A 17,437-nucleotide genomic window follows, 5' to 3' on the forward strand; every position below is an offset into this window, starting at 1 on the left:
CATGAACCCGTGCTGGCTGGGCCTGATGCCCTGGTTGTCCCGCACCTGCCTTGTAAGCGCCCTCAAGATGAACCGCTCCATGATCTTCCCTGGCACCGAGGTCAGGCTGACAGGCCTGTAGTTCCCCAGATCCTCCTTCTGGCCCTTCTTGTAGATGGGCGTCACATTGGTAATCCTAATGTACAGCATTTGCAGTGCTTGAGATTACTGCAAGCTCTTTCTTTCTCTAAAGTTCAGAATTTAACAATCTATTCCAGGGACACTGGAACTCTTCAACAATTAATACTAAAGAAAGTTCTCAAACTTCTGATATCCATTAAATACACTTTCTAGTCATGGAATACCTCTTCTTTTTCAATCATATTTGGTTAAACCAGACTCAGATTTGAAAACCAGACTGAGACATTCTAGCTGCTACAGTGAATATTTACATTACAGTGACAAAAGCAACAGCAGCAAAAGTCAGGAGACAACACTACTGAGGTGGCTTTAAAGAATCAGGGAATGCAAGGGAACTGCAGATAAAACTATAAGACTTGTTTGCAATGGTGCCGTAGCTGAAAGCTGCTTTTTCTCACCTGATTTACCTTCTCTGTTCTCCACTACAACTACAAAAAGAACTGGTTCCAGGAAGCTTATGCTAACAAAATAAACATGTAGAAATTTTCTGTTACCAGTCTGCAGCAAAAGCCTGTCCTGTTTCTACATAATGAGTGTGTGAAGGATCAGTCTGTAGAGGAGATCTCTTGTTAGAAACCTGTATTAAAGGAACCATACCAGGTAGCAAAGGTAGATGCTCAAAAGTTATGAAGTGATAGATGTAAGGTTTCCTTACTTAAACATTGTGTACATAATTCTAACTTTCAAAATGCTTGACATCTTGACATCCATAGGGAAAAAGTTGTGGGTGAAATGTGCTCCTGCGAGGTACCTGAAGTGGACAACTGGGGACAAGGATCTTTGCTGTGCTGCAATACGTGTGTGTCACTACTCAGTCTACATTTGACCAAACAGTACTGTGTAATGCTGAATCACAGGGACCTCAGATTTGGCACCAAAACATCTAATGACAAATAATTATTAATACCAAATGATTTAAAACTTTTTATTTTAATACCTCTGTGAATTAGTTTGCCATGTCTAAAAAAAAAAAAAGTGTCAAAATAGCCTCCTGTCTAGGGAAGATGTGAAAATAAATTCTTAGTTATTTGTGTAATGCTCCAATGAGCACGACAGAAAAATCCTTGAATAAATAGGAAGTCTGTCCAAAACTAAGTTTAGATTAGCATGCAGCAATTAAATCACAGACACTCACACTGAATAGTGAAGCTAAAACAAAATTGAATTGCTGTTCATCAACTTTGCATTCTGAATTCTATGCCCTCAATTAAATAGGCAAGGATCTTGTGGAAAAAAAAAAGGATGCAATAATGTAATTCTAATGCATATGCATAAGAAGAATGAATTCAGATTGCACAGACAACTTAGTTCTGGCACTTCCCAACTGTAGAATGCCTGACTGCGTAATATTCATGAGATTACTTTGATATAGTGTGCTTTCACCTGTAATTTATTTATTTATTTAAATAAAACAAATATCAAGCAGATGAGTACATGAAGTAATTCTGCCAAACACACTCCTTTAGGCTGTTCAGCCTAATATTAAGATTCTCAGCACAAGCTTGTATCACCGCAGTTGATGCAGTAAGGATGACCACTTGTAAACTGCCACTCTGCAAGTATTACAGAAGAGCTAGCCATTGCTGGAGTTAATTTAATTAGGCAGCTCTTAGTTATTCATGGGTGTAATTTTTGTGACCATGGCTACAATGCCTTCAAGAATGGCTCCAGAAGAAGTTTTAGACAGATTAAGTCTCCCTGCACCATTCACTGCAGCCAAAAGCACAGGGCAACACAGCACAGAGACCATTGCTTGACTGTGGGTGGCAACAGACCAAATACAATGAAGTTTTTCAGCTTCAGCTGAAGAATGCTGAGCTGATTGCCCGGTAACCCTGGGGGCAAGACAGCCCTGTGATGCAGTTGCTACTACAGATACAGCACTGCACATGGGCTGATCGGTCTCTGCACTCTGCAGAGCTTTGCAGCACTGACCCTGTGCAATCAGTTGATTTTGGTACTCCTAGCTGGGCCTACATTATCAGAGATTTTAAATTATGCAGGGTGCCCAAATCCTTCATTACCTCAGATAATGAGGAGCTGATTGTATTAGTATACCACTACAGTTCTGCTACACAAGAATGAAACACATGTTTTGCAGGGATGGGATGTTACAAGTAGCTGTAAAGAGTGCTACAGTTTAGGAATCTCAGTCTTCATATGAGGATGTAGAGAAAATTTCCTTAATGAACACAAACTGCCCTTCTCTGTTTTTCTTCCCTCCTTCCAATCCCTACCAGATTATCTTCCCCATTGTCCCTGTGCTATTCTTGTGTCTTACTTGTTTAGAGTCCTTGCTTCTCACTGATTTTCGACTCATTCCACTCCTTTTTCCTAGGAAAGCTGAGTCCTTGCACACCGTGGTCCCTCTTCTAGTGTCTTTGTCCCAGGTTTAGCCATTTTTCTATCCCATTTTTGCAGGAAAACTTCTGTTAAGTCTCTGGCTGTGGAATACTACTATAGATAGAATGAGGGAACCTTAGTGCAAGATTTAGTGAGTCTCTGTCAAGTGTTTATGAGCTGTAACATTTATAAAGGATTGTGAATGCGCCTCATGGATAGATTTTGTGAAGAACGGCAGAAAGGCCTATCTTTAGGAGAAAGGTCACTTCTGCCAAATGTGAAGTTCATTCTCAGAAAATGGGGAAATAGAGCTTTTCAAAAGAAAGACTTCACCCCAAAAACCCTAACACAGCAAAACAACATACCTTCCAAAAATCTCGTTCTTTGGAATGGTTACACTGCTTTGACTTAAATTTTTCTGAATAAAATTCTAGCCTACTCTTGTTAACATTTTCGAAGCTATAAGTAACTGAAAACAGTCTTAAATGGGAAGTGTTGAGCAATAATAAGTAGTGCTACAAGCTCTGCTAACTATACTTACTAACTTCTTTGCACATTAAAATGCCTAGCAAGCTGCTAATATTAGGTAATAAAAATCCTCTAAACTAACAGCACTAAATCCTGTCACAATGTCCCTGCTAGTTGACTATGAGATAAGGATTTGCTAATGCACACAAAAAATTACAACACCAGGAGAAACACTGCAGTGACCCAGAAGCGTAGAACAGAGAGTCAAAAGTCCCTGAAAAGCAGACAAAGCAATCCAATGACAGCAACAAAATTGTGACCTGTGTCTAAACATTTAGTGATTAATTAAATTCCTGAGGTAAGTTGTTTAAAGAAACTTAAACGTATAACACTGGTCTTCAGTTATTCCTATATGGAACTTTGATTCTGCTCCCATTGACATCAATGAAGAAAAACAGGCTCCAAAGTCTGGCAGCACAGTAACAAACTTAAACAGTGTTTTTGGTGAACAAGGACTAGGCAAACCACTTTTGTAACTGTACGTTCTGCCAATGTTACTAAAAGATAACATTTTTTTTTTTTTTTAAATCCAAGCAGCAAGGGTGAATACCTTTCCCAATGAATCATTGCAAAATTACCAAACCTTTTTATTTTGAGGGCCTCGGAAAGCACGTTAGCAGTACTGCCTTATCTTATGATCTGAAGGTTTGTTTGGTTTGGACTGAAAGAAAACTGGAAAAAGCTGAGCTGGATTTTGAACAGCAAGTTAGGCAATTGGAAAAACAATGTAAACAGAACGTGTTCAATAACATGTGTCTGGAATTGTATTCAGTTCATTCTATCCATCTTGAATCAATGGTCAAACTAAGACAATTAAAAAGAAGTCAGTAAGAGTTTTACCACTGACTTCACTGGGGCCAGAGTATTATAAGATGTAACTCACATTCAAAGAAAATATCATAGTGGGCAGGAGAGAATAAATTACACCAGTAAAAGACCCATTCCTGTTGTCACACTGCCCTCATTTGCTTTCTTCCAACATCCAGCAACATCATTTCTCAGCTTAACCTTCAACAGTCAGAACCATTACTGTGTTCGTACCCCTAGAGTGGTCAGTCACCCAGTATGCTGGGCAGTGCCTTCCACTTAGTATGCCTTCCACTCTTCACCCGAAAGTTAATACCTCATATTAGAAGTTCTCCCTGTACCAATCATTCTTGCCACAACTTCAGTGACACCAGTTTCTGCATATGCCAAACAATTGTTGAACACAATGTAATTCAAAGCAATACATAAAATAAACTGGACAGTGTATTGTAAAGCCCAGCACTTTTATGACTTTAATTTGCTGCACAGACAGGACCAAGGACTACCCATTTCTTGCAGTTTCATAAAGCGTCACAGATATTGGCCAGAATAAAAGGAGGAAACAAATTGAAAAAAATAGTGAGAGTTATGAAGAAGTAGTAAAAGAGAGAACTTGTATTATGTAGGTAGTGGTAATTAAGACTATTTCCAATTACATTTTACGTAAAATATGTGCAAAACAACCCCCAAACCCATAAAAATTTGCAAAGCTTGAGCTGACTGCCATTTTAACAATATGGCAGACAAAAGTTGTCATGAAGAATTTACTCACCCGAAACCAATAGCTACCCAGTAATTTCTAACACCCTGATGTGGTCCCACCATAGGAAGAATGTCTGGAGAATAGGTGATAGGACCCGCAATTGTGTTTATGATGTCTGCATTTTTCAGAACTGGGACCATTTCCATAGCAGCCTCAATATGCTCCATTATTCTGTCTAAATCAGACTCAAAAAGTTCTTTTCCAAAACCTGCACAAATATTTGACTGTTATTATATACAGAATTACACTGAAAATACTTACATTTTACATACAGTTATGCAATCTACATATATAAAAGTTATATGGAATTCATCAGTGAGTATGTTCAAGCTTTTGCCATCCTACACGAGAAAAATGGTGTGCATAAATCCCTAGTTACCAGCGGGATCAAGTTTATTGTCATTGCAGTTACACTGTCCTTTATACATATTTGTTTAACCCTAAGGTCATGCAGATTCAACAATGAAGTAGAAAGGAAGTGGAGAAACACAGAAACTTCCTTCTACGTTAATAAGACCCACTTATTTTTCTCAATAGGCCAACAATTTGGGGAGGGGAAAAAAGATATTGCCTGTGTCAGCTTATGATTTCCATGGTGTTTAGTGAACTCCTGGATACATTTCAGCCTTCAGTCTGAGGTCTAAGCATTATTGAACATCACTCTGTAGAGGGACTTGACACTACTGGAGACAGTAAGTTCAGGAAGCTGTGACAGTGCAATCCAAAGCCCAACAATGCTGATTGCTCTTCCTTAGGAAACACGTGTTTTTTTTAAAACAGCAACACTATTGACTTAATACAACTTTCTGTCTAGAAGTGAATGGAAAGCTGGAGCCTACATATAACACAGTAATTTTTTTTTTTTTTTAATAAGCAGCAGTGTGACATTGTTGGGATTTTTTTGTACAAAAATTCTACACATATCTACAGCTCTCTTGCACTTATATCCGAGCACAGAATTTTGTCTAAGACATTCCTCTGCTATACCTGTGTTCCTATTTGACAACCGCATTATCTCTGTGGGAACAGCAAAAATCCAAAGCCCCTGTCAGTATGCTGGAGAGAACTGTGGCTTAGAAAAATCCCTATTCAGTTGCAAAAGGCTACATAACACAGATTTGGTGACTGCATCTAATCACAACAGACAGGCACCTATTCAGAGAGTAGGGTAAGACTATGTTGTAGATGTATATTTTGTGCCTATTTCAAATGGGCTTTTTTTATGTTACATTTTTATTTCTATTCACTCTTATCATTAGAGTTCTGTTCTTTGAAAAAAAGTTTCTGCTTTACAATCACACATTGCAAATATTTTCTATTTTCCATCACATAAGGCAGCATGACTGGCTGGGATTTATACACATTAAAACGTGTGCTAGTGCTTCTCAAGTTTAAAAATTTAATGTTCTTAATTACCTGGTGGGACACCATTTGTTACCCACGAGTCTTGCAGCTTCATCTTCTCCTCGCTTTCATATGGACCAAATAAAAGACCATCCCTTTCTTGCCTTAGATAATATGATCCTTCTAAGTCACGAATCACAGGCAATTCTGTTTTCAGGGCTTTCACTTCAGGGATAGTTGATGTCACAACATACTGATGATGAACAGGTATGAGAGGGTGCTGCAGGCCAATCATCTTGCCTATTTCACGGGCCCAGAAGCCTAGACAAGACAAAAAACAAAACAGAAGTATTCAAAGACTAATTTCAATTAATAGAAAATAACAGTAAAACCTTTGCAGGAAGCACTGCGCTTTATGAAATTTGACAAAGAATTTTTTTTCCATACTTTCAATTTTCAAATTATTTTTCATATTATCCAGCATAATTTTCCCTCTATGATTCCATGCCCTTGTTTCTAATTATACTACCATATATTATCCTAGTATACGGATATTAAAAAAATATAATTGGAAAAATATAAATTAGGCTTCTAAAAGTTCAGGAGAGAGTTTAATTAACAGTCACAAACCCCATGGTTTATTTCAGTAAAGCAGGTCTGCAATGCAGTCATAGCAAAGTCAGAGACACTTGAAAATCAGAATAAATTAGCTCACACCATAGGTGTTAACCTAGCTTCTTACTATCAACCAAATGAGCTAGTATGTTTTCCCAAGACAGTAGTCAAGTCCTAACACCCCAAGAGAGCAAGGCAGCACTTTCAGCCAGCTAACCTCAAGAATTTAAGTTTCTCTCCTCTTTCACATGCATCACATGACTCATATTGATTACATCTCTCATGTAGCAATCAATACATTATGATGTCCATATTGGTAAATAGTCAGTGTGCTCTTCCACAGTTGTCCAATTAAAAGTTCTGATACAGACTGTGACCAGAAAAGCAAGCAACAATTTCCGTGCCCCTGAAGCCTATACAAGCCCTTCACGTACACTACTAGGCATAAGTTAAAGAAGACCTAATTCTTCTCTGTTAAGGTCCCTCCAGACTAGCGGTTTCCAGCTGAGAAAACACATTCACTTAGTGAGGTACCTGTGTCAAAGTCAAGGAGTGGAAGCCACTTAACTGTCAAACTTACTAGTTTGGGCTCTGCATCATGGCTCACATCTGCTGCAAGGTTGGAACATACAGGCCTGGGAATCAGACAGATACAATTGACTGGGATGGCAGCTGCTCTAAGAAGCTTGGAATATCCTTCAGCCCCATTCTCCTGACTCTTTGGCTCAAGGAGCGGAGGTCTCAGAAGTGGGAATGAAGGGGGAAAAATCCAACGAAGCAGCAGTTACAGGGAACTCTAGGAGTGAGGGTTGGGGGAAGGCAAAATGGAAGGGGAGGAAAAGGTAGCAGAGCCTTCCAAATAAAAGGCTCTGTGCTATATGGCACCCAGGTAAAGAAGGCAGGTCAGCCTGGTTCCTGTGTAACCAGCTGACTCCAAACTGTTTAGGAAAAACTACCTCCAGCAAGATTTGCTACCTAATACAGCTGCCCCTTCTCGTAGGACTTACACTCATGATGTCTAGCTTAACATACAACTTTTCTTCCCTTTTGCTGCTTACTTGTCTTACCCAGGTGCTCCTACCTCTCTCTTCAATTTCATGCTTTCCAAGATCTGGTCAAAATTTAGCTCTCAGGGCCCTGAGGACACTAAAGTCATTAATGATCCTGAGCAGCCTCACCTGGGACTTCCACCCACACCCCTGCCCATGGGCCCAGGAGCCCCATTTCAGGTCAGCTGAGGACCTCCAGAACCTGTCTGAGCTGGATTGATTGTAGGTGTGCCTGTTTACAGCTCTGTCACAACCGTGCCCGTGCCTGGCCATGGACCTCATTGATCCAGACCCTGATCCGTGGACTGCTTCCCAGCCTGACCTTAGCCCAGTCTCATCTCTGTGGTCCTGCCTGTTGGTCACTGGGCAGTATCTGACTCTGGTTACCATCACCAGACCTGTTCCTGACCTGTGGATCAACTTCCAGGCTTGGCTTCAGTCTGGCTTCATCACTACGGATCTGCCTGTGCCTCATCCCTACAAACTTGTCTGGAAATCTGGACTGTGGGCTGACCCCAGCTGCTGGTCCTGAGCCTGCCCTGCTCCCTCCCTTGTGCCCTGTAGGATGGAGCCCTTGCTGGCTCAGCCCCTGCCCTGCTAGCCTTGTTACCATGCTTGGCTCCCTGTCTCGTGGGGAGCAGCCCACCTGCGCTGCTTGCTGATATTAATTTAGGAATACATCCTCTCATCTCTGGCATGGCCCAAAGCCAGGGCAATTAGGAAAGTTGAGTTGAGCTGTGCTGGCCTTGTGCCATTCCCCCACACCAGGAGGGCTGTTACAAACCAGCTTCAGGGTCTAACACCCACAGTTTTTAAAAATGCAAAGTTTCTGAGGAAAATATTTTCTGTGGTGACTCACTTGACAACTGCTGACAGCCAGGTAAAGCAAGGGAGCAGAAAATCCAGGATTATGATGGAGAGATCCGTTCAGTTAAAAGCCCCTGCCCACTAAATACTGACAACCAGTATCTGTTGTTCTGCATTTATCATACGTAAGAGTTTTGCTTCTTAATGGCATCCTCACCACTTGGAGGAGACTCACTGACAGAACACTTAAGTCAGTTAAATTAGCTCAGGGAAGATCATGCCATAGTCATACAGTGATTCAAAACATCCTTTAAGGCTACTGAAACCCTGTTTATGCTCCCTAATACAAAAAACAACCAAAAAAATTCTAATAGATTTGAATTTCTAGCACATCTGCAAGGGTTTCCTCCATTACACATGACAAATACAAATGTGGATTTAAGTAGAGGCTGACAATCTTTAGGGAACTTCTTTTGATTTGGGCATTTCAATGTCACCTACAAAGAAAACTATTTTAAGGTAAGGTCACCTAATGATCCATAAAGGAGAAAGAAAGGTGAAGTAGCAGAAAATTCCATCTCTAGTATCATGCACTGTTTTCCTGCCAAAATTGCGTGGGCTTAAAGAGATATTTGGAAAAGAAATAATGCTCTGGGAATGTACTTCTAATAAATTCACTACTTTGCTTACTCATTAAAACAGAATGAGTGGGAAAATATAGAGAGCAAGCATATTCAAGCTCCTCAAAGAAAATAAAAATGGTAGACTTAATTTTAGGTCTCTGAAACTTAACTTTGTTTCTTTCAAAATAATACTAAATTTCTTAGCCATTAAGTTTGCAGAAGTACATTACAAACACAGCTGATTTTAAATTGCTTTTGAATTAAAAGCAAATAGTTTAGGTTTGCCCAAAATCAAATTTTAAATATTGTACTTCTTAAAAAAATCACTTATGGTAAGTGCTTATTTAATTGCTTAGAATAACAACAGCTGACATTTACTAAATGAAAAATATTACAGTTTCTTTGTTTAAAGTTTTTGAACCATGTGCAAAAGCTATCACAAACACAAAAATGGCAAAAGGAAGAATACGTTCTCTGAAACAAAATTCCAATTGGAAGCAGATGTCAAGTGCTATCACATGTAGCAGAGATAAACGAAGGTATAAATTACATCTCTAGGACATTTGTAAAGATTATATTGGAGAGACTGCAAACATCTGATGCTGAAATATTTAGTGGTGGTAGTACTTAGCATATCTGTTGAACTATGTAATCTGACTATCTCTTGTTTTTAAAAAAGAGAAAATCTTCCATCACTACGTATGTATAAATGGTTGTATATACAGTGTGTACATGTCTGCAAATGGGTGCTTATATACACACATACATAGTGTATATATAAACTAAATTCACTATTTTTCCAGACTTTAATCAAATATTCCATTATAAATAGGCTGCAAATCACTTCAGCAGGCTCAATACCAGTTAGGTCATGTCAGGGATTATTTATTAGGCATCTGCTTTCTTCCAAAATGGAAATCTCACATAAGGAACAGCTAAAGATTGGTTGAAACTAGTTTGTTCCAGTTCCACAGCAGATGTCAGCTGGGGGATGAGAGGGGAGAGAGAATGTAGAGAGCAAGCCTAAAGTATGAGCTCTGAATTATACCAGTCATGATCTGTAATGGAATGAGGCAAGGCTGAGAAGAAGAATGAACGTTAGCTGGGAGAATATTTATAAGATAAGTGTTACACAGTATTGATTTCACATCCTTAGCCAGAATGTTAAGTAATATGTGCCTCAAATGTTCATTTTGGCTGAAGAGTTAATTACACAAGAGAATTAACTAAATATATTGTTGGTTTAATAACTTATTAATTAAAAAAAAAGACTATGAAAATTTCACAAGGGTGCATTCTAATGTCTGCAAATAAACTCTGAAAAGCATTTACCAGAAAACTCTGCCTAATGTCAACTTGATACATAAGCCAAAGAAAGATAACTACACTACAAAAATACAAGGAAATTACTACATCTGTGATACTTCATCCATATGATGCAGAGCCAATGGTTAGGAATAATGAGTGCCTAGAAGTCTGTGGCCTAAATAAGAAGTCTGATTGCCAAAAAAGCTGCCTTTCCATTCCATAATCTTGGATCATTCTCAGACCAATATATCCATACTGTGTAACAAATGACATAAGGATCCTATTAGTAAGAGAGTTGGTGATTTTTATACTGAATCCTGTCCCATAATTCATGCCTGAAAGCCAGGAACTGACACTCCAAAGGCAATCAAATATTGACGCCTCTCATATTCTAAGTGCTTGACTTTGCGGTCTAAATAAAATTCTTCTAATTTGGTTTCCCTGTTTCTGCGGTTCCTTGCTTTCTAAAAAGCTTATGAACTCTTCTAGTCCTCTTTCTCTCCAAAATGTCATTATGTGGCACTGTATGGACATCATGACAGTTCATGAGCATCTTGAGAACCTCAAGGTGAAATTTTTCAGATCCCTGCTGTTTTAGCTAGGCTTATAGCAACAGCAAGTGATCACCTGTGTATGGGAAGCATATGATGAGAAAGCACACTTCTCAATGGGTTTCCCAGTTTCCTTACTGAAAGCCTGGAATGATCTAACATGGGGCTGTCTACATCCCAGACACTGAAAGAAAGGTCACTCAGTAAAGCTCATCCCCCCCGAGTTCAGCCCTTTTATTCCACTCCCTCCAAATTTCTCGCTATCCCAGTCTTCCCTCTTCCCCATCCCTGCTTGTCCTATACCTGCTCTTCTTTTCTGCTGTCTCATACTCTAATCTTCTTACTCCAGTCCTTACATCCTTCTTCAGCTGTTTTGTCTCTGTGTGCAAGTCAGTCTCCCTCGTTTGTCATATCCTGTCCCACCTGCCTTCTCTTCCTTCCTATCTACTCCCATCTACGTCTCCCTTGCTACTCTGCCAGTCTTTAGTCTTTCATGCCCAGACAACTCAGGCAGCCTCAATTTTCCAGCCTCAGTTTCACACACAACCCGTCCTCAAGTATCCTTCCTAATCTTTTTGTCAAAAAAGCTCCAGCTCCAGTTCCCTTAATGAAACGTGTCAGATCTCTTTTTGCTGTCCCTCTCTATGGTGTCATCCTCACTGTTGCCATCCCCACAGTCCCTCCCGGTTTGAGCTTCCTTATTCAGGAAGTCCTCTAGCACTTAAGTGTTCCACTTGCTGCCACTCCCAACCACCTCCAGGAACCTTTCCCAAGCATTTCTCCCAGTCTGTTCAGCACAACTCACTCATAATTCCAGTTGTCAGCCATGGTTTTTCTACCCACCAATAAGAAGAGTCCCTGTCTCACTCAACTTCTTCATTTCAACTAGAAATAGATGCTTTTTTCTTTTCCACTGCACACATGTAAAAAGGAATTATATCCTTGCTCTCAGTTCACTTGTCCCATCTGAGCAAGAAGAGAAAGTCCTCTTGAGCCATCACAGCTTCCTACTGAAGTCTGATTATTCACTGAGATGGGATGTATGAAAGACTCATGTCCTAAAAATGCAGATACGATTCCGTTTGAGACAGAGAGAGTCTGCAAAAATTTCATCCAAATGGTAAATATTCAGCATGTTTTCAAACAATTGAAAACAGAAAATGTTCCACTACAAAGTAGAAGGCATGCTTCACATAGGACATGCTAACAGTTTCACCAATAATATGTTTTTCTATAACTTGTATAAAGCAGCATAAAAATAAGTGAAGTTTAGATTGAATACAGGGTTTTAGACCTATCAACTTGTTTAGGAAAATAAATACAAATCCAAAGGACTCTTGCCCAACAGGTCTTTGAAGCAGAAACATCAGCTTGGCTTCTTTAACACAATGAAGAATAAGAATTGCATATGTAAATAAAAGCTCCTTTGAGTTAGGAAATCTTTATTATATAAAAAAATCTATTGTTAAGCCAAGTGCATGTTTAAAATACTACTCAAAGGGCTACAAAAATCTTCTGTTTCAAGGTTATGTGGATAGAGTTAAATCTTAGAGAGAGAATACTGAAATAAGCAAGGTTATCTTACTTGCTGCAAATCCTCAGTCTCTTTGAAAAAACAGCGAAGACATTTCTACTTCATTTGTACATCCCTTTTCCCTTCCTAAGTAGCTCTCATAAGATTTTAGAGGACAATATGCATAGACAGCAGCCTGTCTCTTCTACACAACTTACTGTAGACCAGTGAAGGTCTCTTCTGCTACTAAAATCTAACAAGACAGTCTGACTAGTAACTGCTGCAGACAAAGCAGAAAGAAATATTATTAATGCCTAGTCAAGGACAATTAACATAAGAGCTAAATTGTCACAATACTGTAAAGCAATATGTACAAAGTACATTTTACCACAAATCAAATTAATAGTCAAACACATGTATTAACTTATTCCTGTAATCCACACAATTCAGTACAGATGCTCCGTGTCAGCTAGTCTGTAAATCTGAAGAGTATACAAATGCTTATGTTACCTGCAGTATTCACGATTCTCTTTGCTCGAATTATTCCAAGTGGAGTTTCAACCTCCCATGTCCCATCTGATCGGGAGTTCAAATTAGTCACTTGGACGGGGTAATTTAATTGGGCACCATATTTTCTGGCTCCTGCAGCCAAGGCCATAGTGAGAGAATAGGGATCAATATGACCATCTCCAGGGTTATACAGGCCAGCTAAAACCTAAGTGGAGGTAAAATCCCACAAAATGAAAGAAATTAAAATTTATCAAAATTAACTAATTTTTTAAAAAAACACTTTACTTCTTGAATGCAGTAACCCTTAAGGAGTCAAATCAAAACAAATCTTCAAAACATAATATCAGGCCTTCAGCTAGCCAACTTAACAATGGTTTAAGGAAATAAAATTGCTCAGTTCTCCCATGCAATCAAAAGCTGCAATGCTTTAATATTATAATACTATATATATTATAATTAATAGTATGCATACTGACATACAGTATGCACTAAAATGCATGAGTCTGATTTTAGTTTATAATGGGGTTTTTTTCACTGAAAACCAAGAATTTATTGTACGATTTGTATAAACAGACCTTATGTCTACATATCTGATAAACCAATATTTAATTGTAATGGAAGTTATTTTTCATAAAATTAGGTTCTTTACCATATCCATGTTCAGTAATGGAAACAGCTCTTGTACTTTCTCAGGTGTGATTAGGTACTGCTCTGTTGGGTGCCAACCCGCACGAGTCATTTGGTATTTGAATTCATCCACCCTAGTGGGGGTTGAAGCAATTCTGATGCTGCCAGGCTGATGAAACCCCACAGCCTAAAACAAAGAGCAAAAGTTAATTACTGAAAGAACCTTTACTTATCTCCATAAATGCATGTTCCTATGCTACGGGAAGCCTACAGGAATTTTGCCACTAACATCACTGAAAAGAGACTCAAATAAGTCAGGTGCCCTTGAAGGAACAGGACTTAGATGTAAACTCCTAGAGAAAATAAAATTTAAAAAAAAGTTATCAAATTAACTTCCTAGGTTAATACATACTATCTTCAAAACAATTGTAAAAAGTTTTTATTGAGTGTCACGATACTATTATTTTTATTAAGATTTGATAAATATTTGAATTTATGCACTCATACACTTTCAAAAATAGAATTAGATACATCTCAAAAAGAAATATATAATAGTTTATATTAAAGTCTATCACCTGCATAATTTTCTGTTGAGATGTTGCAGAATAAATTTAACTGACTAAGCACCTTTATTGACACAATGAATAACCACACACCTTTTTTTGTCTTTTTAATAAAGTAGAAATCCTTGTATAGCTGGATACTGAATGCTCACTTTCTGGTATACACTATTTACTTCACCTTTTCTGTGTTACCTCTCAGGACATTAATATGGTTGAATAAGTCTTTTAGTAGAACTCATAAAGATAATCTGCTGTAGTATCTTATCTGGCTGAGCAGTAGAATGAAGAAAAAAGCATTTTATTGCAATTATCAAGTTTGTAGACTAGTACAGTGAGGATCATGAAATTTCTGCTGCTGTCTGAACCAAGCATGTTTAGTAAATGAAATCTATATGGCTGAATGATGCCAGATAAAAAAGACAACCCCTGTGTTTCTCTGCATACCCATTCCTTAAGTCACTAAATAAAAACACATCTCTGAAAGGGATGGGAAGAATTACAGCAATCTTCTCAAGTACAGACAGCACCACATCACAGAAATTTTTAAGTGGATATGTTTAAAGCAGGAATGTATCATAATCAATCCGTTCATTCCAGATCCTTGATGCTATTTTAACTCCTATACCAAGCTGAAGTTGCAGACTCTCAGTCTGCTGAGCGTCTGAGATGTTTGATGAAAACCATTTTCTTAAACTTTAGAGGGATCTGGCAAACTATCTAAAATATTTAGTGACTAAGCACCAGACTACATGCAGGCAGGAGAATATATTTTAATATAAATGGGAGCTTTATGATCGTTATGAACACACACATAATCTATTTGTCAACTCCAAACTTTTTTGTAAGACTATTCATAAGGTTAACATTGATCTGAGTTAATAATTAAAAGGCTAAGGAGATTACCTGTCCAGTCTCTTCTTCCAGCTTTTCATAGAGTTTGATGCTGTAAGAATGGATTTTCTTCAGGTTTATTCCAGGATGAAAGTAAGTAGTTAAACCAGCCTCAAATAAGAAATAGGAACAACAATATAGAGATATGATTAGAAATGCAGTGTTTTCTTTCCCTCCTTCCAACTGTCATTCAAAAAGAAACTGTCAAGATACTGTAAAGCAAAGCAACACATGGATAGAGCCAACTGGTACAAAAATAAAAATAAAATCCTCTCCCTATTTATGGCATTCTTGTTCTCTGCACACGTGTTTTTCCACCTGTCTTTTCTCATCAAATTTGTCAACCCATGATACTGTTGCAGTTGTTCTCTCCTATGGTTTCCTTTCTTCCTTAAATTATTCAGTTGTCAGTTTCAGATCTTTTCCCTCTTGCAAATGGAGATGGGAGAGAAACCAAACCTTCACAAAGACCAGATCTTAACAAAAGTTATTACTTTTCTGGGGTGTGAACAGCAGGACGGTGGAAGTCAATATTCTTCTATTCTCAACAGTTGTCTCATGTGGCAGTTGAAAAGCAATTGCTGCATTTCAGAAGTAGCTTAAGAAATCACTTATTTTGCACATCATTTTACTAGGTCTGACTTTAGAAAGCTGTCAGGCCCTTTTGGGTTCATGCAAAGGTAAAATCAAGAAATTACTGCAGCCTCTTCTATATTTAAGGAAACTGTTCATCTGCCTACAAGAGACAGCTGCATCAATCTAACGACATTCGTAACTGCAGACATTTAGCACTTAAAAAAAGCAGAGTTCAAGTGTTACTGAAGTATATGTCTTTGTATTGCCTGAATTTGACATCTCACTAAAACCCTTCTTCCAAGTGAGACAATAGAAATACAAAATTACCTTAGGTTTTAAAGCTAAGTAACTACATTGATTTAAATACTTTTTATATATAGAGTGCATATTTTGCTCACTAAAATAGAGCTTATTCATAGATGAAGGTTGCTTCAATTAAGGGACCTAGGCACCAGAGTCCACCTTTTGAGTTCACTGCCGTTCTGAGAAAAAAACAGCAGGCAATCTAAAGGTGAAAAGTAACACATATAGTAGAGTTTTGATAGTCTCCTTTTAAGTTTCCTCGTATGCACTTACATTAACTATTCTTGATTTTAGCTCGCTAACTCTGTTCTGTGCTACATATTTTAAGGCTTTAACTTTTAAAGCTAGTGGAATAACTGTATACATATGAATAACAAAAGCAAGATTTAGTGGTCTTTAAAGACATATTTTAATTCAAACTAATTTAATTACACTAAGAACCTACTAAACATTACACTTCTCGATAATAAACATCAACATATATTGCATGAATTAGACCACACATCCTCATTTTTTGAAACCATGGCCTCTTCTGACCCATCTTTCTTGGTGCAGCTTCACATTTAAGACCCAATCTTTTTCTTTAGAAACAATTAGCTTCAAATTGCTCTTAGCAAATAGCTTACACTCAGACACCACGTCCCTCAAAAAACATAAATCATACTCACTGCCTGACATGACAGGTACTCAGTATCTTCAGAGCAAGAGTATGACAAGTGGCTGGCACTACTGAATATATGTCTTTATGCTAGCCACAGCGTTAAAAGCTTTTCCTACCTTTGTTTGTGAGGATTTTATCTTTCTGACATCTTAACATTTATATACGATATCATAGTGTACCACATGAGTGAAATGCCAAAATAAACCAATGGAAAAATGTGCAAAATTAATCATCTACCGGTATTACATTTTTCAGTTATGCCTGTATTTTATTCATAAATTTGGCTCTAGTTCCCTAAATATGTTTGGTATTGTTCATTACCTCAACAATCTGAGTTTAAAAAGTGATCACGCAGATCTGTAGGAGGAAGAAACATCTGCTAAGGGCCACATTAAGCACAAAGCAGGCACACTGAATTCAGGAAGCCCCTGGGCTAGATTAACAGTCTGAAAAAATATTACTTGTCCTTTTCTTATTATCATATCAGATCACCATCATACTGGACACTGCTGGAGACTAGGTATTTGACTAAATGCATTTTCAACCTCATTTGATACATGTGCTTTTAAGTTGTTGTGAACACATTTATTTTAATTACCTCAGACTAAAACCCAGGGCTGTTTCCCTGCAGAATTTGTAATTAAAACTTGCTTGTTGCTTAAAAAGTAATTCCTAAGGGCCTTTTTTCTATGTATACAGAATAAAGAAATAAATTAGGCATTGAAATGTTTACATTTCTTTAGCCATTTACAGTAACCTATGAGTAATTAATTTACTTGTACCTGCAAATTGTGTTATCTCATATTATTTTTACTGTCTTCTTTTATTTATGTAAACATTTTCTGGTCTTTTTTTGTTTTTCCAAATGTAGTAAT

The 17,437-nt window shown here is 37.9% G+C and overlaps 1 protein-coding gene across 1 annotated transcript in view; it reads right to left on the minus strand.

The window, feature by feature from the left end:
* The window catches only part of DMGDH (dimethylglycine dehydrogenase), a 48,563-nt gene that overhangs the window by 25,035 nt on the left and 6,091 nt on the right, over positions 1-17,437 (minus strand). Inside the window, exons 3-7 of the mRNA XM_009327320.1 lie at positions 15,035-15,133; positions 13,591-13,755; positions 12,942-13,146; positions 6,038-6,286; positions 4,631-4,829 (exon numbers count right to left, since the gene is read on the minus strand). Of these exons, the coding sequence (XP_009325595.1) occupies positions 4,631-4,829; positions 6,038-6,286; positions 12,942-13,146; positions 13,591-13,755; positions 15,035-15,133 (917 nt within the window). The remainder of the gene's footprint in view (positions 1-4,630; positions 4,830-6,037; positions 6,287-12,941; positions 13,147-13,590; positions 13,756-15,034; positions 15,134-17,437) is intronic.

This window comes from Pygoscelis adeliae, unplaced genomic scaffold, assembly GCF_000699105.1.
Source record: "Pygoscelis adeliae isolate BGI_AS28 unplaced genomic scaffold, ASM69910v1 Scaffold26, whole genome shotgun sequence".
NCBI lineage: Eukaryota > Metazoa > Chordata > Aves > Sphenisciformes > Spheniscidae > Pygoscelis > Pygoscelis adeliae.